Source organism: Gouania willdenowi, chromosome 3 (genome assembly GCF_900634775.1).
Source record: "Gouania willdenowi chromosome 3, fGouWil2.1, whole genome shotgun sequence".
NCBI lineage: Eukaryota > Metazoa > Chordata > Actinopteri > Blenniiformes > Gobiesocidae > Gouania > Gouania willdenowi.
In genome coordinates, this window is record NC_041046.1 from 3666366 (window position 1) to 3686448 (window position 20083).

The 20083-nt window shown below is 38.1% G+C and overlaps 1 protein-coding gene across 1 annotated transcript in view; it reads left to right on the plus strand.

The window, feature by feature from the left end:
* Positions 1-17087, plus strand: part of plekho2 (pleckstrin homology domain containing, family O member 2) — a 19731-nt gene extending 2644 nt beyond the window's left edge. The window contains exons 2-7 of the mRNA XM_028438751.1: positions 8728-8877; positions 8972-9094; positions 10793-10897; positions 11018-11116; positions 11916-12191; positions 14119-17087. Coding sequence (XP_028294552.1) covers positions 8728-8877; positions 8972-9094; positions 10793-10897; positions 11018-11116; positions 11916-12191; positions 14119-14835 — 1470 coding nt within the window. The 3' untranslated portion in view covers positions 14836-17087. The remainder of the gene's footprint in view (positions 1-8727; positions 8878-8971; positions 9095-10792; positions 10898-11017; positions 11117-11915; positions 12192-14118) is intronic.
* Positions 17088-20083: the final 2996 nt, after the last annotated feature.

A 20083-nucleotide genomic window follows, 5' to 3' on the forward strand; every position in this document is an offset into this window, starting at 1 on the left:
ATGTCAGTATGGAGGTAAACTCAGACTGTGACACTGGTCCCAGGACCATTTGAAAAAGTAACATGAATATAATAACACATGATCATGTGATCAACACATGCTAATTACTCATTTCATAAAACATACATATTTAACCTGTACATTGGTGGTTAAATGAATCTGTTCCCACACAATTAAAATCTGTATTTTCTTCCAGAAATAGTGTTTTTGTTGGTTTAGTTTCTTACCAGGGATTTAAAACTTAAGGTTAGTCACAGGTGGAGGAAAGTTGATGATCTGTAGATGTTGTAGGAATGTGCTGAGTCATTGTACAACGTGATTTATTTTAGGTTAATAAATTGTTATATCATGATTTTATTTGTCATTAATCATTAAATAACTATTTATTTCAATAGTTTTTTTAAAGCTATAGGGAGCCATTGTATAAGAGTCAAAGGGCCATATTAAGCCCAGAACCACAGGTTGCAGACCCCTGCTCTGGGAGAACCACAGCTGAACATCTGTCCTGGTATCATAGTCCATCAGTTCTGGTCTCTCCATGATGATTCTGATGAGTGTGTACGTTCTATTGCTGAGCTCAGCACATTCTTCCTTTTTACTGCTGCTCTCAATGTGAGCGTGAACTCAGTGATCGACTCGTTATGTCTGGCTCTGTTCATAGCGAACCGCGCTCATTCCAAAGGAGCTCATTGGTGTTTATGCTCAGTGTATTCACCGTCTCCTCATCTGCAGCACAGAGAGAGAGAGAGGTGCACTCAGCCGCTGCGTATAAAATAACGTACTCGCACAGATGCGACCAGATAAAATTTTCACGCGCACACACTGAAAATATACTCGCATATGCGACCATTTTGATCGCAGTCTCAAGCCCTGCTATGTAATGTGAACGCACTACATACTCATTTAGACACCACACTTAGTTTGAGGGGCGTACAGTGACTTAGTGTTTAGCACGTCTGCCCTGGGGTGGACACTTGGGTCCTTTCTGGTTGGAGTTTGGATGTTCTCCCCGTTCTGCGTGGGTTCCCTCCTGGTACTTAGGCTCCTCCCACAATCCAGAAACATGACTGTTTGGGTAATTGGAGTCTCTAGATTACCTGTAGGAGTGAATGTGAGTGTGAGTGGTTGTGTGTGTGTGTGTGTGTGTGTGTGTGTGTGTGTTGTCTGTGATGGACTGGAGCCCCATCCAGGGTGTACCCCCGCCTCGCACTTAATGAGGGACGGAGATAGGCACCGACTGACCCCCACCACCCTGAAATAGGACAGAGTGGGTCTGAAAAAGGATGGATGGACTTAGTACGAGTAATAATAATATGCAACAAAGAAGTGGAAGAAGCTGAAGTCAGCGCTTTAAAACATTTTATATCAAAGTTAAAGACTTTTTCTCTACTGCGTTGTTAAAATGTGTTTGTTGATGTATTTAAATGTTTTTGCTGCTGATGTTAAAGGTAGGGTAGGTGATTTTCAAAAGCTAGCTTGATTTTGAATGTTGCCTCCCGATGGCTCCGCCTTTACCCCCTCCCCTCTGTGCTCACTCACATGCATGCTCACAGCTGCTGCAGAAGAGGAGCTCAGATCATCACTTGTATTGTGTAGAAACGTTATTGTCTCATGTCTCATTCAGCAGTAATTAAACAATAAACTTTATCATTATATATGTCAAAAACGTGACTAAAAACTCTGTTTTAACTCTGTCAGTGGTGACGAGCTTTCAGTGTGAGCTCGTGCTTACGAGGGAGACAGGGAGACGTGATTGGTTAAAAAAAAAACGGTTTTTTTTTTTTTTTCCATTGGTTGAAGTTATTACAGGTTTACAGCTGCTACAGATGATGGATTTTCTTTGTTCCTTTTTCAGAGAACATAAGGTCTTAATTTCTGTCAGGACATAAAGACAATTTTAACCAAAAACTTAAAAAGTGTATCTAGAGAAAATTACCTACCCTAGCTTTAATGTTTTTATTGATTTTTAAGCTGTTGAATGTTTTCTGTTGCACTTTTTGATCATGTGAAGCACATTGAGTTGCCTTGTGTATGAAATGCACTTAATAATAATAATGAATTGGATTTCATAGACACTCAGAGTGCTTTACATTGATGTGTATTATTCACTACACACAGTGGTGGTAAGCTACTATCCAATCCAATAACAGAAGGGTTATTGGACGACTCATTCCACCTCTGAGCCACTGTCGCCCGTTAGTATGACATCATCAAAGCTCGACACATTTGTTTAGCGTGTTTTAATGTTCATGTGATAATCCAACATGTTTTTATATTTAACGCTATCAGGGTTCTATCAGGTTAATATAATGGTTCTATCAGGTTAATATAATGGTTCTATCAGGTTAATATAATGGTTCTATCAGGTTAATATAATGGTTCTATCAGGTTAATATAATGGTTCTATCAGGTTAATATAATGGTTCTATCAGGTTAATATAATGGTTCTATCAGGTTAATATAATGGTTCTATCAGGTTAATATAATGGTTCTATCAGGTTAATATAATGGTTCTACCAGGGTTCTATCAGGTTAATATAATGGTTCTATCAGGGTTCTATCAGGTTAATATAATGGTTCTATCAGGTTAATATAATGGTTCTATCAGGTTAATATAATGGTTCTACCAGGGTTCAGTCCATATTCCAGTGCAGTGTGATGTCCATGAATCATCTTTTTATCTGGTTCCTATGACGTGTGTCTGAACTATTCAGCAGATATTAAACAGACATAGACATTATGTGTCAGAGAAACACAATCAAGCCTGTGATGTGGAGGCCTGGGCTGCACAAAGACTGTGTGTGTGTGTGCGTGTGTGTGCGTGTGTGTGTGTGTGTGTGTGTGTGTGTGTGTGTGTGTGTGTGTGTGTGTGTGCGTGTGTGTGCGTGTGTGCGTGTGTGCGTGTGTGTGTGTGTGCGTGTGTGTGCGTGTGTGTGTGTGTGTGTGTGTGTGTGTGTGTGTTAATGGAGACAACAGGGGCTACATTGTGAAGCTGGAGTGCTCGTCAAACACACACTTACAGGAACAACGAATGCTCACACAACAGTTCTACTGGGAAATGACTGGACTATATGCAGGGACACGCCCCCTCACACTAATGCCCCGCCCCTTCAAATTACATCAAGTGCACAAAAAGGCTCAAGCTTTGAAAAAGTGTATTATTTTTATCATTATTATTATTTTACCCAGTCATATCTTTTCACGTCTTGTCCAGGATATTTTACAAATGAATGAAATTGTCCAGGTTTCCCAGGGACCCTGAACGCATCTTGAGGAATATGTTAAATATAAAGACTGTAACTCTTCTAATATTTGCTCTATTTATGAAATTCCAACAGTTTGTGGAAGCTAAGGAGTTGATTTTTAAAGCCAACATGGTTCTTTATGGTAAATTTACTCACGTGACAGAATCATTAAAAATGTCACTTTGTTTTGATCGTCACACACGAGGAAAAGAGAAGAGAGACTAAAGTCCAAGAGAGAGGGAGAGATTAAATGTGACCAAAAAACAGTGGATTTTTAGGAGGAGACATCTCTTTTTTCAATGATTTAGAGATTTTAAGAAGGTTAAATGAGATTTTTCTTTATTTAAAAATCAAAATATGGTCATTATTATTATTATTATTATTAGAATTATTATTATTATTTTGTTGCTCATGTAGGGCATCCAATTTTAAACTTCCCAAATTCTGTATCAGTTTACACATTTTGGTTCTGTTTCCTAATCTTTCTCTAATCAGACTCACTACAGGTTATTAAACTTCCTGAATACGGTTAATAGTTAACTATTGTCATTAATTTAATATTAAACACAGCAGAAATGCACTGAAACAAACACACACTGAGATTTGACATCCAACCGTTTGCTAACATGCTAAAGCTAACATTAGCCTCCCTGTTTTACAGTGAAAAATATGGTGTAAATGTGTGGTATTGCCCCTAAACATGTGGGTGAGGGTTTATTTGTGTCATATTTACATTTCAAAAGGGGAAGTTCATCATATTGCTACATATTATATCAAATTATGTACAAGAATTGACATTTTTGTCTCTCTGTCCAACTGTTTACGAGGACAAATTGTAAATGTGAGGTATTGTTCCAAAACGTGCATGTGAGGCTATAATCAGTGACAGATTGTAATTTCTGCTTGATTTTGTTAAAATAGTAAGAATAATAATGAATTAAAACTGCGGGGTGTTCCATAAAGGAGGGTTAACAAACTCTGAGTCTATCCATAAACTCTAGGTCAACATACCCCCCATGGTAAACTCTGGGTATCTGATCCATTAAAGCTGGTATGAAATGGGTCAATTAACCCTGAGTATGTAAACCTTGGGTTACTGACGGGCACGCGCGCGATAAAAAGCCATCATCAATGGATCAAAGGTTAGACGAACTACCATGGTAACCACCCAGAATAGAGTGATTTATTCACCCTGATGGTGAAATAAGCCGGTGTTTGAGGAATATGATCCTGTTCTAAAGGTGTGTTCAGTCTTCAGTGACTATAGTGGCTTAAATCACCCGTAATTAGTCACACTTTTTGGTCACTTCATCACTTTATCTCTTCAGTGACGTGACGAGTGGTGAATAATATGAATAAAAAGTGTCATTTATATTGATTTTTAAACTAATATTGTCACCAGAGTCATCTCAACGTCCTAAAGAATGTCATAAAAAAGGACAGACGGGATGCAAACCCCCAACCCTATACTTCCAAGAGCAGCGTCAAAACTCACTGCGCCATCATATCTTCAAAGCTATGTGATCTATAGATCAAAATTTATTACAATATGAAACAATAATCGAGCCTTAAAAGTGTATTAATTTAAATGATCATCTCCTCCTTTATATTATCTACAGGTTCATATACAGGTAACTTTACTACAGACGTCAGTAGATGTTTTAATGCAGATCAACCTCTCAGTGTGTTTCACTAAATGATCTACATCTACAATGTTAGGAAGAAAACTACCGTTATCACAAAAAAAAAAAAAAAACGTATAGCAGCATAACATTAGCAATGATGTGAACACGTCTGTGGTGTGTGATGTTACTAATGTGTTTCAGAGAAAAGTGTTAAGGTTCATTAAAGTGTTCAGGTGGGCGGAGCCAGGTAGAAACCCAGGGTTTCTTTGATAAAACCTGTCAGTGACCAGGTTTAGTTCATGAACAATGTTGCCATGGTAACATACTCAGAGAAGAACATACCTCAGTTTAGGAATGAGATACTCAGAGTTTGAACATAACCTACTTTATGGAACACTTCTCTGCTGTGCAGCAATGGTCGGGGTCCTTAGGTAAAAAAGACAGTAGATGTTAGAGTTTAAAGGTTTTAAAATCCACTTATTAAGACTAGAATATAGAAATATACACAAACTGGATATGTTGCTAATTTGTTTTTAACAATGATTTATTGGCTCCATCTGTGGAAAAATTACATTTTTGCATTGACTCCAATTGTTAGCATGAATGAAATTCAAAATTAATAAATAAATGTATAAAATAAATTAAAAATCTGTTTTTCAGATGAAATTTTGACGTTTTCCCAAACATCATCTACAATGACTGCAAAACTTAAAAGTGAAAATGTAATTAGTAGAAATTCAAACATTTTAATGTACTGTATGCTAATTTTTTGTTAAATGATAAATATGTGTGAATAATATGTGTAGGACAGTCAAATAAATTAATGAATGAGTGGAGGTAGACATGGTAACAGATGGATAAAAATGGTTCAAAAGTGGCAAAAATGTGACAAAAAAAGAGTGAAAAGTGACAAAAATTGACCAAAAGCAGTCAAGAGTGGACAAAAAAATGTACAAGTAAAGAGAAACCACCTGGTATGTTGTGACAAAGGGTAGCTTTAATGAGCAAAATGTGGCAAACAATAGTGAAAAAGGGCTAAATGTGGAACAAAAAGAGGTAAAATGTAGGGGAAACGGAAACAAGTGGTATTTATTTGGCAAAAGTAGCTCATTAGGATGAAAAGTTGTCAACAGAATTAAAGAAAGGACAAAAAATAGATAAAAGTGTCAAAAACAACTCGCAAACTATCACGAAAAATAGGAAAAAAGGGATATTTGTTGGCAAAAGGAGCTGAAGTCTGAAAAAATGTCAGAACTTTTTGAAAAGGGCCAAACATTGACCAAAGTTTTGTCAGTGTTGGGGCCACATTTTGGTGAAAGTTGTAAATCTGTGGCACATCAAAGTGGGCCGGTCCAGTTTGCTATGTTTTTTTATTTTTATGAGTGAATGGAGGTTCAATAGTTGCAAAAGCGTCGCAAGAAAAAAGTTAAAAGTGACTAAAATGGATCAAAAGTGTGGCCATAAAATGTGCAAATAAAGAGGATGAAGCTGGTATGTCATGACAAAAGCTTTAATGAGCAAAATGTGGCAAACAATAGTGAAAAAGATAAAAACAAAAGATAAGAACAAAAAAAGGATAAAGTAGCTTATTTTAATGAAAAGTTGTCAACAAAATTTAAGAAAGAACAAAAAATGGATAAAAGTGTCAAAAACAATTTGCAAAAATGGACAAAAATAGGGAAAAAAATGATATTTATTGGCAAAAAGAGCTGAAGTCTGAGAAAAGTGTCAGAACTTTTTGAAAAGGGGTAAAAATGCATGGACAATATGAATATGACTTAAAATGAAGACATAAAGAGCCACATGTTGAGAACCATTGACTTCTAACAGCTTCTACGTGGTGTCACTGATAATATAAAATAGTGGACTGGTCTAGATAGAAAATGTCAGTGTGAGAGCATTAACCGTGTGGTGTAGAGTCAGGGTTTCTTTGTGGTCGTATTTCTTCTTTCACTTCCCTTTAGACTGAAACCAAACAAACATGATGAACCACTGGGTGCAGCTCTATGGTGGCTATTGTTCATGTGTCTTATTAAAGCCTCACTTACCTTTGAAAATACATTGTTGTCGTAGGAGTTCTTATTATTTTTCTTCTGCAACTTGCTTTGTCATTGAACTCCTCCTACACTATCAATGCAGCACTAATGACACGTACAGTATGTCATCTCATAGGGATTTATTTCATTGGACCAAAGCTGTACGACCTACCAGTAAAATGATCAGGAGGGGTCAAAGTTCATCATGTCACATAAAAATTAAAATATTGGCATTGAACAACGTTTCCTTTCAATGTGTGACCTTGACCTTTGCTCAAGGTCATATTTAAGGTCAAGGACAGGTTGTCATTTTTGTCACTTTATTCAATTATCAATTGCCAAATATGTATTTGCTTTACAAATACAGGTCTAGTCTAGTATTTTCACTATATTCACTTTTATGGAATGTACTTTTAAAGCAGCTGAGTCTGCAGTATCTCATGTGGTGGGTAAATGTCAGGTTGTGTGTGTCACAGCTCACTTCCTGTGTGAGTCTAAAATTAAACTGTATTAGGTGTGTTTTCTTATCAGCAGCAGAGGCTGTTGGAAGCGTTTCACAGTTTTTGCTCATGTTCTGTCAGACTCAGCTGTTTTCTAATGCTGACCAGGACTAAATAACTACAGTGAGTGGAAACTAAAACTAAAATAGTTTTATCAACACAATCTACATTTGACTAAGTGTGCATTTTAGTCAATGTTTGGACTCAATTCATGTTTTCATTCAAGTTCAATAATAATTCATGCATTTCATGATCTTTTCTTATCAGTGGTTCATGCAACAAAATATAAATATGATTACTTAAGTATTTTCTTTAAATAACTTTCACACAGTGCATGTTGCAGCTTTTTAGGAAGATATATTTTTGTAGACCTTTTTAGAGCACTTACACTCTGGCTCAAAGGACGTTCCTAATGGAAAAATAAAGTTCATTTAATTCTAATTTGAATTTGTAACTTTCCCATGAGAAGCAAAATATAATGAATTGTAGTGATGCACTGAACATTTGGCCACCAGATGAAACAGGCGGAGCAGAGAAGAAGTCCGTTTGGTTGGGATTCCTTCAACAGTCCATGATTACTCTCTAACTTCAGCCACCAGAACATGTCAGCACACTGTCTAGGAGAAAGTAAAGGTCCTTTAAGAGAGCTCTTCTTCTCTGCTCCATTGTCAACTACCAAACCTCAGAGTTGGAACTGACGCCCTCTGTGATCACAAACCTTTTTATTATTTATAATTGTTTTTAATCCTCTTTCTGTAAATAAAAGGTTTACATCGACATCTTTAACTTTTCCTGGTTTTTAGAGCAACTAAAAGCAGCACATGATGTTATTGTGACTGAAAAATCTACTAAATGATCTAAAAAGATGTTAAATGATCTAAAAATCAGGCTGAAAGTTTCACTCCAATAGAAAACAATGGGATGTTTACAGGCAATTCATTGGAATTTTGAAAGTAACTTAAAATAACTGTATCACATCCACTGAAAATAACACAAATAAAAACATTACATGGACACTAGAGTGGCACATTTCTGGGAATTTTCATAGTTGGAAACTTTCCGTGGGAAATAACTGGAAAAAATGGGAATTATCAAAACTGAATGTTGTCCCTTAGCAGGAATGTTTAATATATTTGGGAAACTATATATTATAGTATGATCAGTTTTATCATTACTCCCAATTTCTGATTAATTTCTATAAATTATTCCTATTAAAAGTTTATATTTTTGAATATTCCTGATGTAGGACACAGTCTGGCTGTGGACTCCATGGAATTACTGGACGTGTTTGGATCCTGATTTATTTCCTGTGTTCTTTCAGGAAGCTAAAGAAGATCCGTGCACACACAATAATCCACAGTTCCAGGGGAAAGCTGGCTGGCTGAAGAAAGCTCCGTGCAGGCTGTTGGCCACCTACAAGGAGCGCTACGTCAGAGTGGAGAGAACAGAGATGGTGGTCTATGAGAACCAGGTATTAAAGAAAGCACAGGACAGCAGTGCTTGTGTCACGTGCACGCTGAATACACCATAGTGTGTGTGTGTGTGTGTGTGTGTGTGTCTGACAGGACTTACAGACCTGTATAGAGAAAGTGGATTTGGAAAACTACGACCAATGTCAGGAACTAAAGAGTCGCTTTCAGAAGAAACACAGATTGATCCTGATACGATCGCCAAAGGCAGGAAATAAGGTGAGACACTATCATTGATCAGTTATGGTTACATTAACCAACATTTATTCCAACTTCAATTCAATTTAGGGTTATTATTTTACCCCTGAAAGTCAATTACAATAACTGAAGTTCAATTACAATTAATCACAATTACTGAGCCTTTAATAAACAACACGAATTAAATGTAACTTTGTGTGTTAGCTTTCTGTTAGCATCCCTAATGCTAATGGGTCAGTTTGATACACTAAATACACTAATAAATATTATCTATCATCCAATTAGTTTCTAATCTATTGGTTATCGTGTCAGGCTTCATAATCAATGAATATATTGGTATTAATGTCTTTGGTAGGGGCGTCAGAGCCTTTTTTCGAACCATACACCCCTAAATTAAAAAAATATATATAATGATCCTGAAGAGAAGTGACAGGTCGTGGGAGTAATTATTAATGATGTATGTATGGTTTACCAGGTTTGTGTTTAATTCATTTGTAATTGACAGTTTTCCCATTCGTCAATTCATTTTCAATTACGATTACAACATGTTTTTCAATTTCAATTAAAATCATAATTGGAATTAATCGTCAATTACGTGATTACAATTCTAATTGACCCCAACCCTGTAAACTGTGAACTGTTCACTTTGACTTCTTATGAAAATGTGTTTGTCCTTTTTTTGGGTCTATTTTCAGTTCATTTTTACATCGACAAATGTCCAAAATTTGTGTTTTATACTGTACAGATGTTCTGTGTGTATTAAAGGTGCTGAGGCTGGTGTGGGAGTCACTTTGTGTGTGTGTCATCAGGCTTTCACTGTGTGCGACACAAACTCCAGGTGTTGTGGTTGAATGTGTGTGTGTCGTTACACATTCACTCATTCACTAACACAGGGGTTCTCAACCTTGGGCTCAGGACCACATTTGGGGTCACAGGACACTGTGAGGGGGTCACCAGATGCTTTCAAGAAACTAGGAATATTTTCTGAACAATTTGAGCCCATTTTTGCTTATTTGTACCATTTTTCTGCAACACCAAAACTCACCATATTTTAACCTATTTTCATCACTTTTTCTTGCCATATTTTTGCTACATTTCTCCTATTTCTGACACGTCTACATCACATTTTAATGACTTTTCTACATTTTTCTACTTTCCAGACATGTTCAGCACTTATAAACCATTTCTACCACTTTTACACCTAATGTCACATATATTGACTCATTATTGTCACTTTTAACCTCTTTTCAACATATTTCATCATTATTTTTGCCAATTTAACCACATTCAACATTTATCATGTCCATTATTTGCCAGTTTAAACTAATTGTTCCAATATTGACACTTTAAACCCTTTTTCTGTCTGTTTTTATCCACTATAATTTATAACTTTTAACCAATTTTAAAATCTCATTTCACCACATTTTCCACCATTTTTGGTCACTTTGAACCATTTTATTAGTGATTAAAACCAGTATTTCCATCTTTAAGATGACTATAATAATAATAATAAACATTCCTGGATAACAGTGGATATTATTCAGATGAATAAATAAATGTGGTTATCACAGATTCATAGAACAATGGACCATGGGTACTCGCTCTCTGGGACCTTTATTTTGGGGGTCGTGGTCTGAACAGGTTGAGACCCACTGGTCTGAGAGTGTAAAGCTATAGGTGAACAGTAAATGATGCTGTGTGTGTGTGTGTGTGTTGCAGGTGTGTGACATTAAGTTCCAGACTCCCTCTGCAGAGGAGAAAGAGGCGTGGATCAGAGCACTGCGTGACGGCATCAACCAGGCTAAGAACAAAGTGTTGGATGAGGTAAAGTGTGTTCACGCCTCCACATTCCTCCTCTGAAGGTTCCTGTTCATAGTGATCAGTGTGTGTGTGTGTGTGTGTGTGTGTGTGTGTGTGTGTGTGTGTGTGTGTGTGTGTTCACAGGTTAAGGTTGATAAGAGCAGTAACTTAGAGCACGTCACTAGAAGCAGACCCAGAGGAAACGCCAACCGACGACCTCCGACCAAGATCCACATGAAGGAGGTGTGTGTGTGTGTGTGTGTGTGTGTGTGTGTGTGTTCTGTCTACAGTCTCTACTGTATCTGCTGCCTAACGTCTAAAAGTCTTTGAACCAACGTTGTTCCTCTTTATGTTCAGGTCAGCTTTGTTTCCTCTGCTGCTGTGTTTCTATATGAAAACAAAACTTAATCACAGATATGGTTTTTACACTCTCCATCAGTGCTTCTCAAAGTGTGGGGTGCACCCCCTGGTGGGGAATAGATATATTACAGGTGCAAAATAATAAAAAAAACTGCATCAATGCATGATAAGATACTTGTCAGTGTTTATTAATTAACACGTTAACTTGCCCAGCATTGATCATTTTTTAATAATTTCCATTATTTTCACTTATACTCATTGGGTGTTTGATTGAGAAACTTCTATTTGTCTTTATTAATATCTGACACAGTAATAATAATAATGAAGGTGTGAACTGAGAGCAGAGAGTTTACACATTTCATTTCCTCATCTTTTATTAATCCGACTCATTACAGATCACATGGTATTTAACGTTCAGCTGTTTGCTAACATGCTAAAGCTAACATTAGCCCACTTGTTTTACAGTTTACAATATGGTGGAATTGTGTGAAATGATCCCTAAAATATGTGTTTGAGGGTTTATCTGTGTCATATTTCAGAAGGTGAAGTCCATCATATCACCTCATTTTACGTCAGATTTTGTGCAAGAATTGATATTTCTGATTAAAGGACATTATCCTGAGTATTTGTTCAGATTAAAGTTCTTTGATATTATCTAATAATGGTAATATTGTCTCTGTAGGTGGCCGTCGTATCATCTGAAGGTCTGCTTCGGTTGGATCTGGACCTTGAGGACGCCTACATGCCCAATGGGAGCCATCAGACCAGTACTGGTTTAAATGGCATCAGTAACGACACCATCGTCTCCACGTCTCAGTCAGACCTTAGTGGACATTCAGAGGTTCACATGGTGACCAATGTTGAGAAGCATGAGACTGGAGCTCCTCCAAAGATCAAAGTTATTCCTATGCCTCCAAAGAAGAAGTCAGAACCTCAGGAGGAACCTCAGGACAAACAGGTAAACAGGTGTTTGGATCAGGGGCCAAAAATAAAGTAGTTTGATCTTTTGTGGGCCACAGACTTTAGGTTGGAAAACAATTATTTTAACATTAATGTCCAGAATTTTAGACTTTACATGACGTATAAATGATACTTAAATCATTTAAGGCACTGACAATATCTAGGCAACAAGTGTCAGATATATTCTCTTTTAAACTTCATTCATTTTGTGACCATTTTTTATTTAATTTCGGGAAATTGTTTTAAATAATTTCAGGAAAATTGAGTTCTTTGAACAATTTGAGATTTAAAATTGAACGTTTGTATTTAGAAGGTACGGAGCCCCAGACATGCCACAAATTAATACAGCGTCTGTTGTAAACAGGAAGTTACGTGTTTTTTTCCGTTGTCAACCCTGTCGTTATTTTATCTTATATATTTCTACAACCATCCGTTGGCTGAGTGCTTAATGTTGTGGTTGTTGCTTCATTTTCTTTCTCAATGACAGAGGATGGATTGTTAGCGTGTCCCTCAGAGCCTCCAGAGCTAACTAACTAACATGGATACGACCCGTACAGGCTGGAGGAGGAGCTCAGGTTTCTAACTGACCAACCATAGACTGACTGAACCCTATGTAGTGAAGAAGTGCTTCACCCATACTTAATATTTAACCCCCAAATTAAATCAAACAAGGAACCGGTGCTCACAGCAGACACCGCCCACCGTCCTGGTCCCCCAAGGAAAACGAGCGCTCCTCCCTTTTCTACTGCTGATGGACTCAACCATTCATACAACTCACGATCACTCTCTGATCTACTGATCACTCTCTGATCTACCGATCACTCTCTGATCTACTGATCACTCACACCCATTCGACCCATAAAGAACATGAGACGCACTCAGACCAGCAGGAACACGTGCACACAGGCACTGACAGTGACGTGAACACATACAGCCTATACACTTGAGTGTAACACACACACACACACACACACACACACACACACACACACACACACACACACACACACACACCCAACCAACTGTCACACAAGCACCAACACTAAACTAGCTAAAGGGGCTGAGACACTGCCCCCTGGTGGAGGGATTCACCCTGTCGCCCCGTTGAAGCTATTTAAAGTGTTTTTTTTATTTTTTATGAGACATATTGTACACACAGTCGCTAACCACCAGGAACGTAGTATTTCGTGGCCACAAATTAGTATTTTTTTTACCATGTCATGTCTGGGGCTCCGTAAGACGGGCTGAGATATCTACGAATTAATTATCTGGTCATTTGGACAATAATTAGGCCCAAGCACCACGAGCTGGTGAAGGTTGTCTTGCTCTCATAGTGGCCACACTACGAGGGAAGGGGCGGAGCCTATGCGAACGCCACGTGCCCGTCAGTGACCAGGGACCCTTGTCATGTCATAGGGAACACTTCCGTTGCGGCGGAAACCCGGTGGCCAGGAAGTGTCAGGTGAATGCATTTACAGAAACGAACACGAATGCAAAATGGCCACAACGGAAGTGTTTCTGACGGACCAGTATTACAGACGGACACGTTTCTGGCGGATGTTTTTAACCCACCAGAACAGAGAAGAACAAGAAGAAGACATTGAAACGCGTGTGAAAGTAAGTGAAAGTTGATCAGGATACTCTTATATTTTTCATATCAGGCTATCATATCATAATACCCGTCAGACTGTAATACCGGTCCGTCAGAAACACTTCCGTTGTGACCGGTTTGCATTTGTGTTTGTTTCTGTAAATGCATTCACCTGACACTTCCCAGCCACCGTACAAAAACACAAAAAAAAAGTTTGAGAACCACTGATTTAAAGGGCCAGATTTGGCCCCCAAGCCTTGAGTTTGACACACAACTGTATGTGAATGTTTAACAAACATCAGCCATTTAAACTTGTTTCTTTTTCTCATTGAAGGTCCCTAAAGCTCCGCCCCCTCCAGCTCAAGAAGCCAAGCCTCAGGCCTGCTCTGAAACTGAGGTCACATGGGCTCCATCGCTACCTGCCAACAAGCCCCGCCCCCTCCACCGTCAGCCCTCTGAAGCTGATGGAGGAACAAAGAGTGACATCATGAGAGAAACCACAGAGGAACGCAGCTCTGACAGCTCAGACACAGAGGGGGCGGAGCCAATTAGCAGCAGGCCTGAGAGTGAACCTGACCCAGAACAGGCTCCTCCCACCCAGGAAGTCCCTGTAGAGAGGAAGTCAACGAGCAGTGATCAGAGCTCAGAGGATGGGGGCGGAGATTCAGACCATGAGAACATCTCAGCAGCTTCTAGGTTTGAGATTTATAAACGCAGCAACGCTCTGTGTTCCTGGGACACGAGCGTTCTCGACGCTTTAAAACCATCAGTGAACAAACCTGTGGTTCCTTTCAAACCTTCATCCAAGGCCAGGTCGGCCTCCATTGGAGACCTTCTGTCTGACAGCATGTCTAAGCTGAGCAGTGTGGTGTGTGTGGAGATGGAGGAGACCAGTGAGCTGCTGAGTAGAGTGACCCAGGCTGAAGGACAGAACATAGCTGAGGACCTGCTGACTGAGGCCATGGAGAAGCTCAGAGTAGCTCAGTATGTCCTCACCAAGGCCAACACACTCACACCTACACACACCTCACGCAGCAGGAAGAGCTGGTGACCTGTGATGATGATCAGAGTCAGTGGACCGATGGGATCAGATCTTTAAAAAGCTCTGCCTGAGTCTCAGTCTGCTGCAGTTCACTGAGCTACTACACACACACTTATCCACTGTTCAGATTAAAAGGGAAATTATTAATTTATCAATTAGTAACTAATTGAATTCGTGAATTTAATAGTTCATATCACAGCTGAAAACTAATTCATTGATTTGTCAAAGGCCTTAGACACAGATGACCACTCTATCATGCTTGGTAGGCTCAGAGATGTTGTTTAGTTTGGTTTTTAAAGCTGTTGCTCTGGCCGAGCACAATCTGTGAGAGCGGAGGGCTTCCTATCTGACCCCCCGCCCCTGTCCAAGGCTGTGTCCCAGGGTTCCATACTTGGTCCAACATTATTTGGGAAAGTCACATATCTATCTGTACGCAGACGATACCATTCTGTATACTTCTAGTTCTTCACTGAGCACTGCTTTTGCACACCTTCACCTTCTCCTAAACACAAGCAAATGGATGGTTTTTACTGTGAACTCATTTCTTTACCCGCTTAAAATCTCCTCACTGAAGGCTCAGGAATCAGTTTTGTCTCCTTTAATGTGCACATGAACACTCAAAAGTCAAATCCAGGATTGGTTTCTTATACCACTATAAATCCTCTTCACCCACTCTGATAAACATCTGCTGGTCACAATGACAATTCTCGTGATCCAGGATTATGGTGACATAATCTTACCTGGTGTCATGTATCACACCAGCCTCTGGTGCTCCTTCCGTACCCACCACTGCCATCTGCTCTCAGTAGTCAACTGGCTTCCTTCTCTTCAGTCCCGTAGATTGACTCACTGGTATCAGTTTATTTACAAAAACATCTCTGGGAAAAACCATCACAGTTCATCTCTGTTTCTGCTCAGCATGGATAACAGTGGTCACAGTCATCACATTAACCTGCTCGTCACATTCACCAGCCGTTCATCATTCCAATGTGCTGCCCCTAGTGGCTGGAACCATTTACAACAGAAACTAAAACTCAGTTCCTTCATCTCGACTTCACAAATCTGCAGCGAACAGTTCTCTGTTGTTTTTGCTCCCAGCCACCAAGTTGTGTTATTATGTTGATGTGTCTCTCCACTGTCTTTTATCGGTCTCTATGTTTTAAATGTGCTTTTTAATCTCCGGCCCGGGTCGTCATTGTAAATGAGAACTGGTTCTCACAACTGGCCTTACTTAAAAAAGAAGAAAAGCTCCTTGTAATACAAAGAGTAAGTAAATATCTAGATGATGATATTATGATCATCTACAGTCAGACTTGGTACATCCTAAAATAAATGATGGAATTAAAGCCAAACTGAACACAGTTTACAGTATGTCCCTGTTGTCAGTCACTTTTACATGAACTACAGTATGTGTTTGTTTAAACGACTCAGGAATGTTCCTCACAAGCTTCAACAACAATTCTAAAATGAAAGGTAAACTCTTACTTTTAGAATTTCTTTAAACATGTTTGTACGGCTTGGCCTGCAGAACGTATCGAATAGCACGTACCACATTCCAGAGAGTTCAGTCAAATGACTCGGTTCCACTGAGTAAAAAAAATGGGGCCCCCGGTGGCCCCCGTGGCACATACAGCGTAGTGGGCCTTATTCATATAAACGTATGTGTCAATGATTTGGTACCACCAACTGTCACAATATTTGATTCACAAATAAATGAGAAAAAAGGGGTGGGGTGGGGCCAGGCAGAATCATAATCTACTTTGAATTACCTTTGAAATGATATATCACACGACTATGTTCCCATAAATTTGGAAAATACTGGAAATGGGGGGTGGGCCTCCTACCCCATTTAAAAAAAAAGGGCTCCGCATGTCTCCTACTCATTCAGAGTATTCATACCGAACTGCATTCCTATCTAACGAAGGAGTAGTCATTTGACACGTACGGGGTAATGAGCCCCATTTATATATTGGTATGTGCCAATGATTCAGTACCAACTGTAGATACCAAATATCAGCCTGATCCGTTCATGAATAACAGAGGAGTGGTGATTTTAACTGGTGATAAACACAAGAAGAAGAAGAAATCAATAAAACAACATTGTTTTAAAGTTTTCAGAGATGAGAATCATCTCTACAGAGAACTCAGATAGAAACATGTTAAAGTTTATATTTTAAAGTTAGAATGTTTTCATCCATGCTTGATCAGGTAGAAATGTATTTTTGTTTTTTTATTCATTAAAACATCTTTATTCTTCTTTATATGAGATGATTTTGTCGTTATGTGAATAAAAATAAACTGAATTGAAACTTTTTTCACTCTGGTGTCACAGCAACAGATCAGAGCTGAATAAACTCTGGATTTACTCTGGATTAGATAATCCACAAAGATAATGCACTAATCCTTTTTTCTCCCTTTTCCCTGAGTTTTCCCTGTCAGGATAAATAAAGAAAATGTTGGCTGTACTCGTGCACAGCAGAGTGGTGCAGCGTACAGACTTACTGTATATACTGTATGAGGAGCAACTTATGTGCTAATGTTATTTATCTAACCATACATAATGGACTAAGTAATTATAGTTTGAGTTACTAAAAAAAAATCAGGAATCAAACCCTACCTTTGATCATGAATTAATTAACTACAATTATAATTGTAATTTTACAAAATATGTTTCTGTTTGAATCATTATTGAATTGTAACTGAGTTCAGATAATTGACTGTAATTGTAATTGACATGGAAATTCTATAAATACTATCAATTACAATTTAATTAAATACTAACCTGGAGAACCATGTTACAGTTGTATGTCTCACACACGTCTCCCATTTTAAAATAATATAAATATGGTATAGTGACACAAAAAAGGCTCAGACGCCCACACCATAAATATTAATACCAATACATTCATTGATTATGAAGCCTAACAAGGTAATCAATAGATGAGAAACTAATTAGATGATAGATAATATTTATTAATGTATTTTACAGCTGATTTAAGACATGGGTCAAACTGACCCGTTAGCATTAGAGATGCTAACAGAAAGCTAACACAAGAGGAAGGTTACATTTGGTAAGACTTATTTATTAAAGGAACAGAAATTGTTATCAATTTCAATTTAACTTTAGTAATTGATAATGCAATTGTAATTGACATTCAGGGTAAAAATAACAATTATAATTTGAATTGTAATTGGAAAAAAGGTTAGTCACTGCATTTATAGCTGAGTTGTAATAGAACATGAATAATTGAATATATAATTGTAATTAAAAAAAATGTAATTGACCCCAAACCTGACAAAAATACAACCACACAAATCAACTACAAATAATACACAAAAACAACAAAACAAATAAACAAATGACAAAACAACAAAAACATGTTTTCTGTGTTAACGCTCTAAATGGTCATTATTCTAATGTTGATCATGTGACAGACTTCATCTTCTGAAATGGAAATACGACACTTGTTTAGGGACAACATCACACATTTACACCATATTTTCACTGTAAATCAGGTGGGCTAATGTTAGCTTTAGCATGTTAGCATATGGCTGGATGTCAAATATCATGTGATCTCAGTTTCAGGGCATTTCTGATGTGTTTAATATGAAACAAATAAGAATAGTTAAATCCAATAACTGTATTAAACATGTTTGGAATGATTTGAAAAAGTTTAATAACCTTTAATGAGCAGTGACGTGCCGTCAGGGTAGGCAAGTTAGGCAGTGCCTACCCAAGGGTGAATTGATATTTTGATTATTTGTTTTAATTATAATATAATTATAAATTATTTTCCATTTCCAATAGCCTACAGTTTCTATAAGTTTGAAAGTGTCTGCATTTTGTGCATTTCATAGCCCAAATTACTAAACAGCGCTATTTTCACTTTGCTGTAAGGCAGAGGGAGGCCACGCCCCCTCCCAAAGGCACGTTGCTCCTCTGCCTCCGTTCCCCATTGCGTGTTTTTACGTGTTTGCACATACACAGTCAGGTCCCCAAGATGACAACCATTTACGTACAAAGGCAGCGTAGAGAGCTGCCTTTGGACGTAAATGCTAAACGTAACTTCACAGTGCATTAGTGAATTGATCCCATGTGACCGCTGCTGTTACGTTCTCTAGCTAGTGGGCGGGATAACACTACAGTCATGATGACAGCGCTCGAGATGATAGAGAAACTTTCTTTTTAGGAAAAACAACATCTTTTAAAAGATAGAGACCAACACCTGAGCTACCAGACCTTCAGCAAAGATAAGGTCAGAACATTGTTGGTACTTTCTACAGTGAATGGAACAAAAGGAAAGATTTACTTTGTGGATGCTCCTCACTGAGGATGTTCTGAGTTGTTGTTGTTGTCATTTTCTCCATGTTTCTGTGTTTCCAACACAAACAACAGATGTGCTGTCGTGTCATGAGGTATATGTTGTTGGAGAGTATGGAGGCTATATTAAATAATGTTTATGTTTCTTTAATGGTGTTTATGATGTTGATTTTGTTAGATGATAAATACTTGTTCATGTGGATCTTGTTGGGTTTTTTCTTTCTTATTATGAATTTTATATTTTGATAAGTGCCTTGAGATGATTTTGTTGGAAATTGCTTTATACAAATAAAGTTGATTTGAATTAACACTTGCCAGCAGAAACATATGAAATTGTCATTGGTGGTCTCCATTTGCAACGTGCCTACCCAGCCCTAGTGGTCACGGCACGTCACTGGTTATAAGTCTGATTATAAGAGAAAGATGAGGAAACAGACATGACAGAAATGTGTACACTCTAAAATGGAAATGAAAAAAAAATTAAAACAGAAAATCAGAGGCTCTATAAAGGTTGAAAATGCAACACAAATAATTTATTTTATCATGTCATGGTTTCATATATTCATAAGTAATATTGAATCTGGATGTTCTCAGTCGTTTTCCCACTAAAGCACATTTGCAAAGTCATTTTAAATCATCTGAGAGCATCTCGTCTTTAATGGAATAAAACGTAGAGAAAGAAAGAGGATCAGTTCATTGTTCTCCATTTAAAAAGTAGAAACAAAGACAACGTTAGAATGTTCTAGGCCAGAGGAGGTTCAGGGCCTTTGTCCATGAGGAAAGGAAGAGGACTGACGTCAAAGAGGTGCAGAGAGTTAGCATGGAGCCACAGTTAGCAAAGAGTTAGCATGGAGCTACAGTTAGCATGGAGCAACAGTTATCAAAGAGTTAGCATGGAGCTACAGTTAGCATGGAGCCACAGTTAGCAAAGAGTTA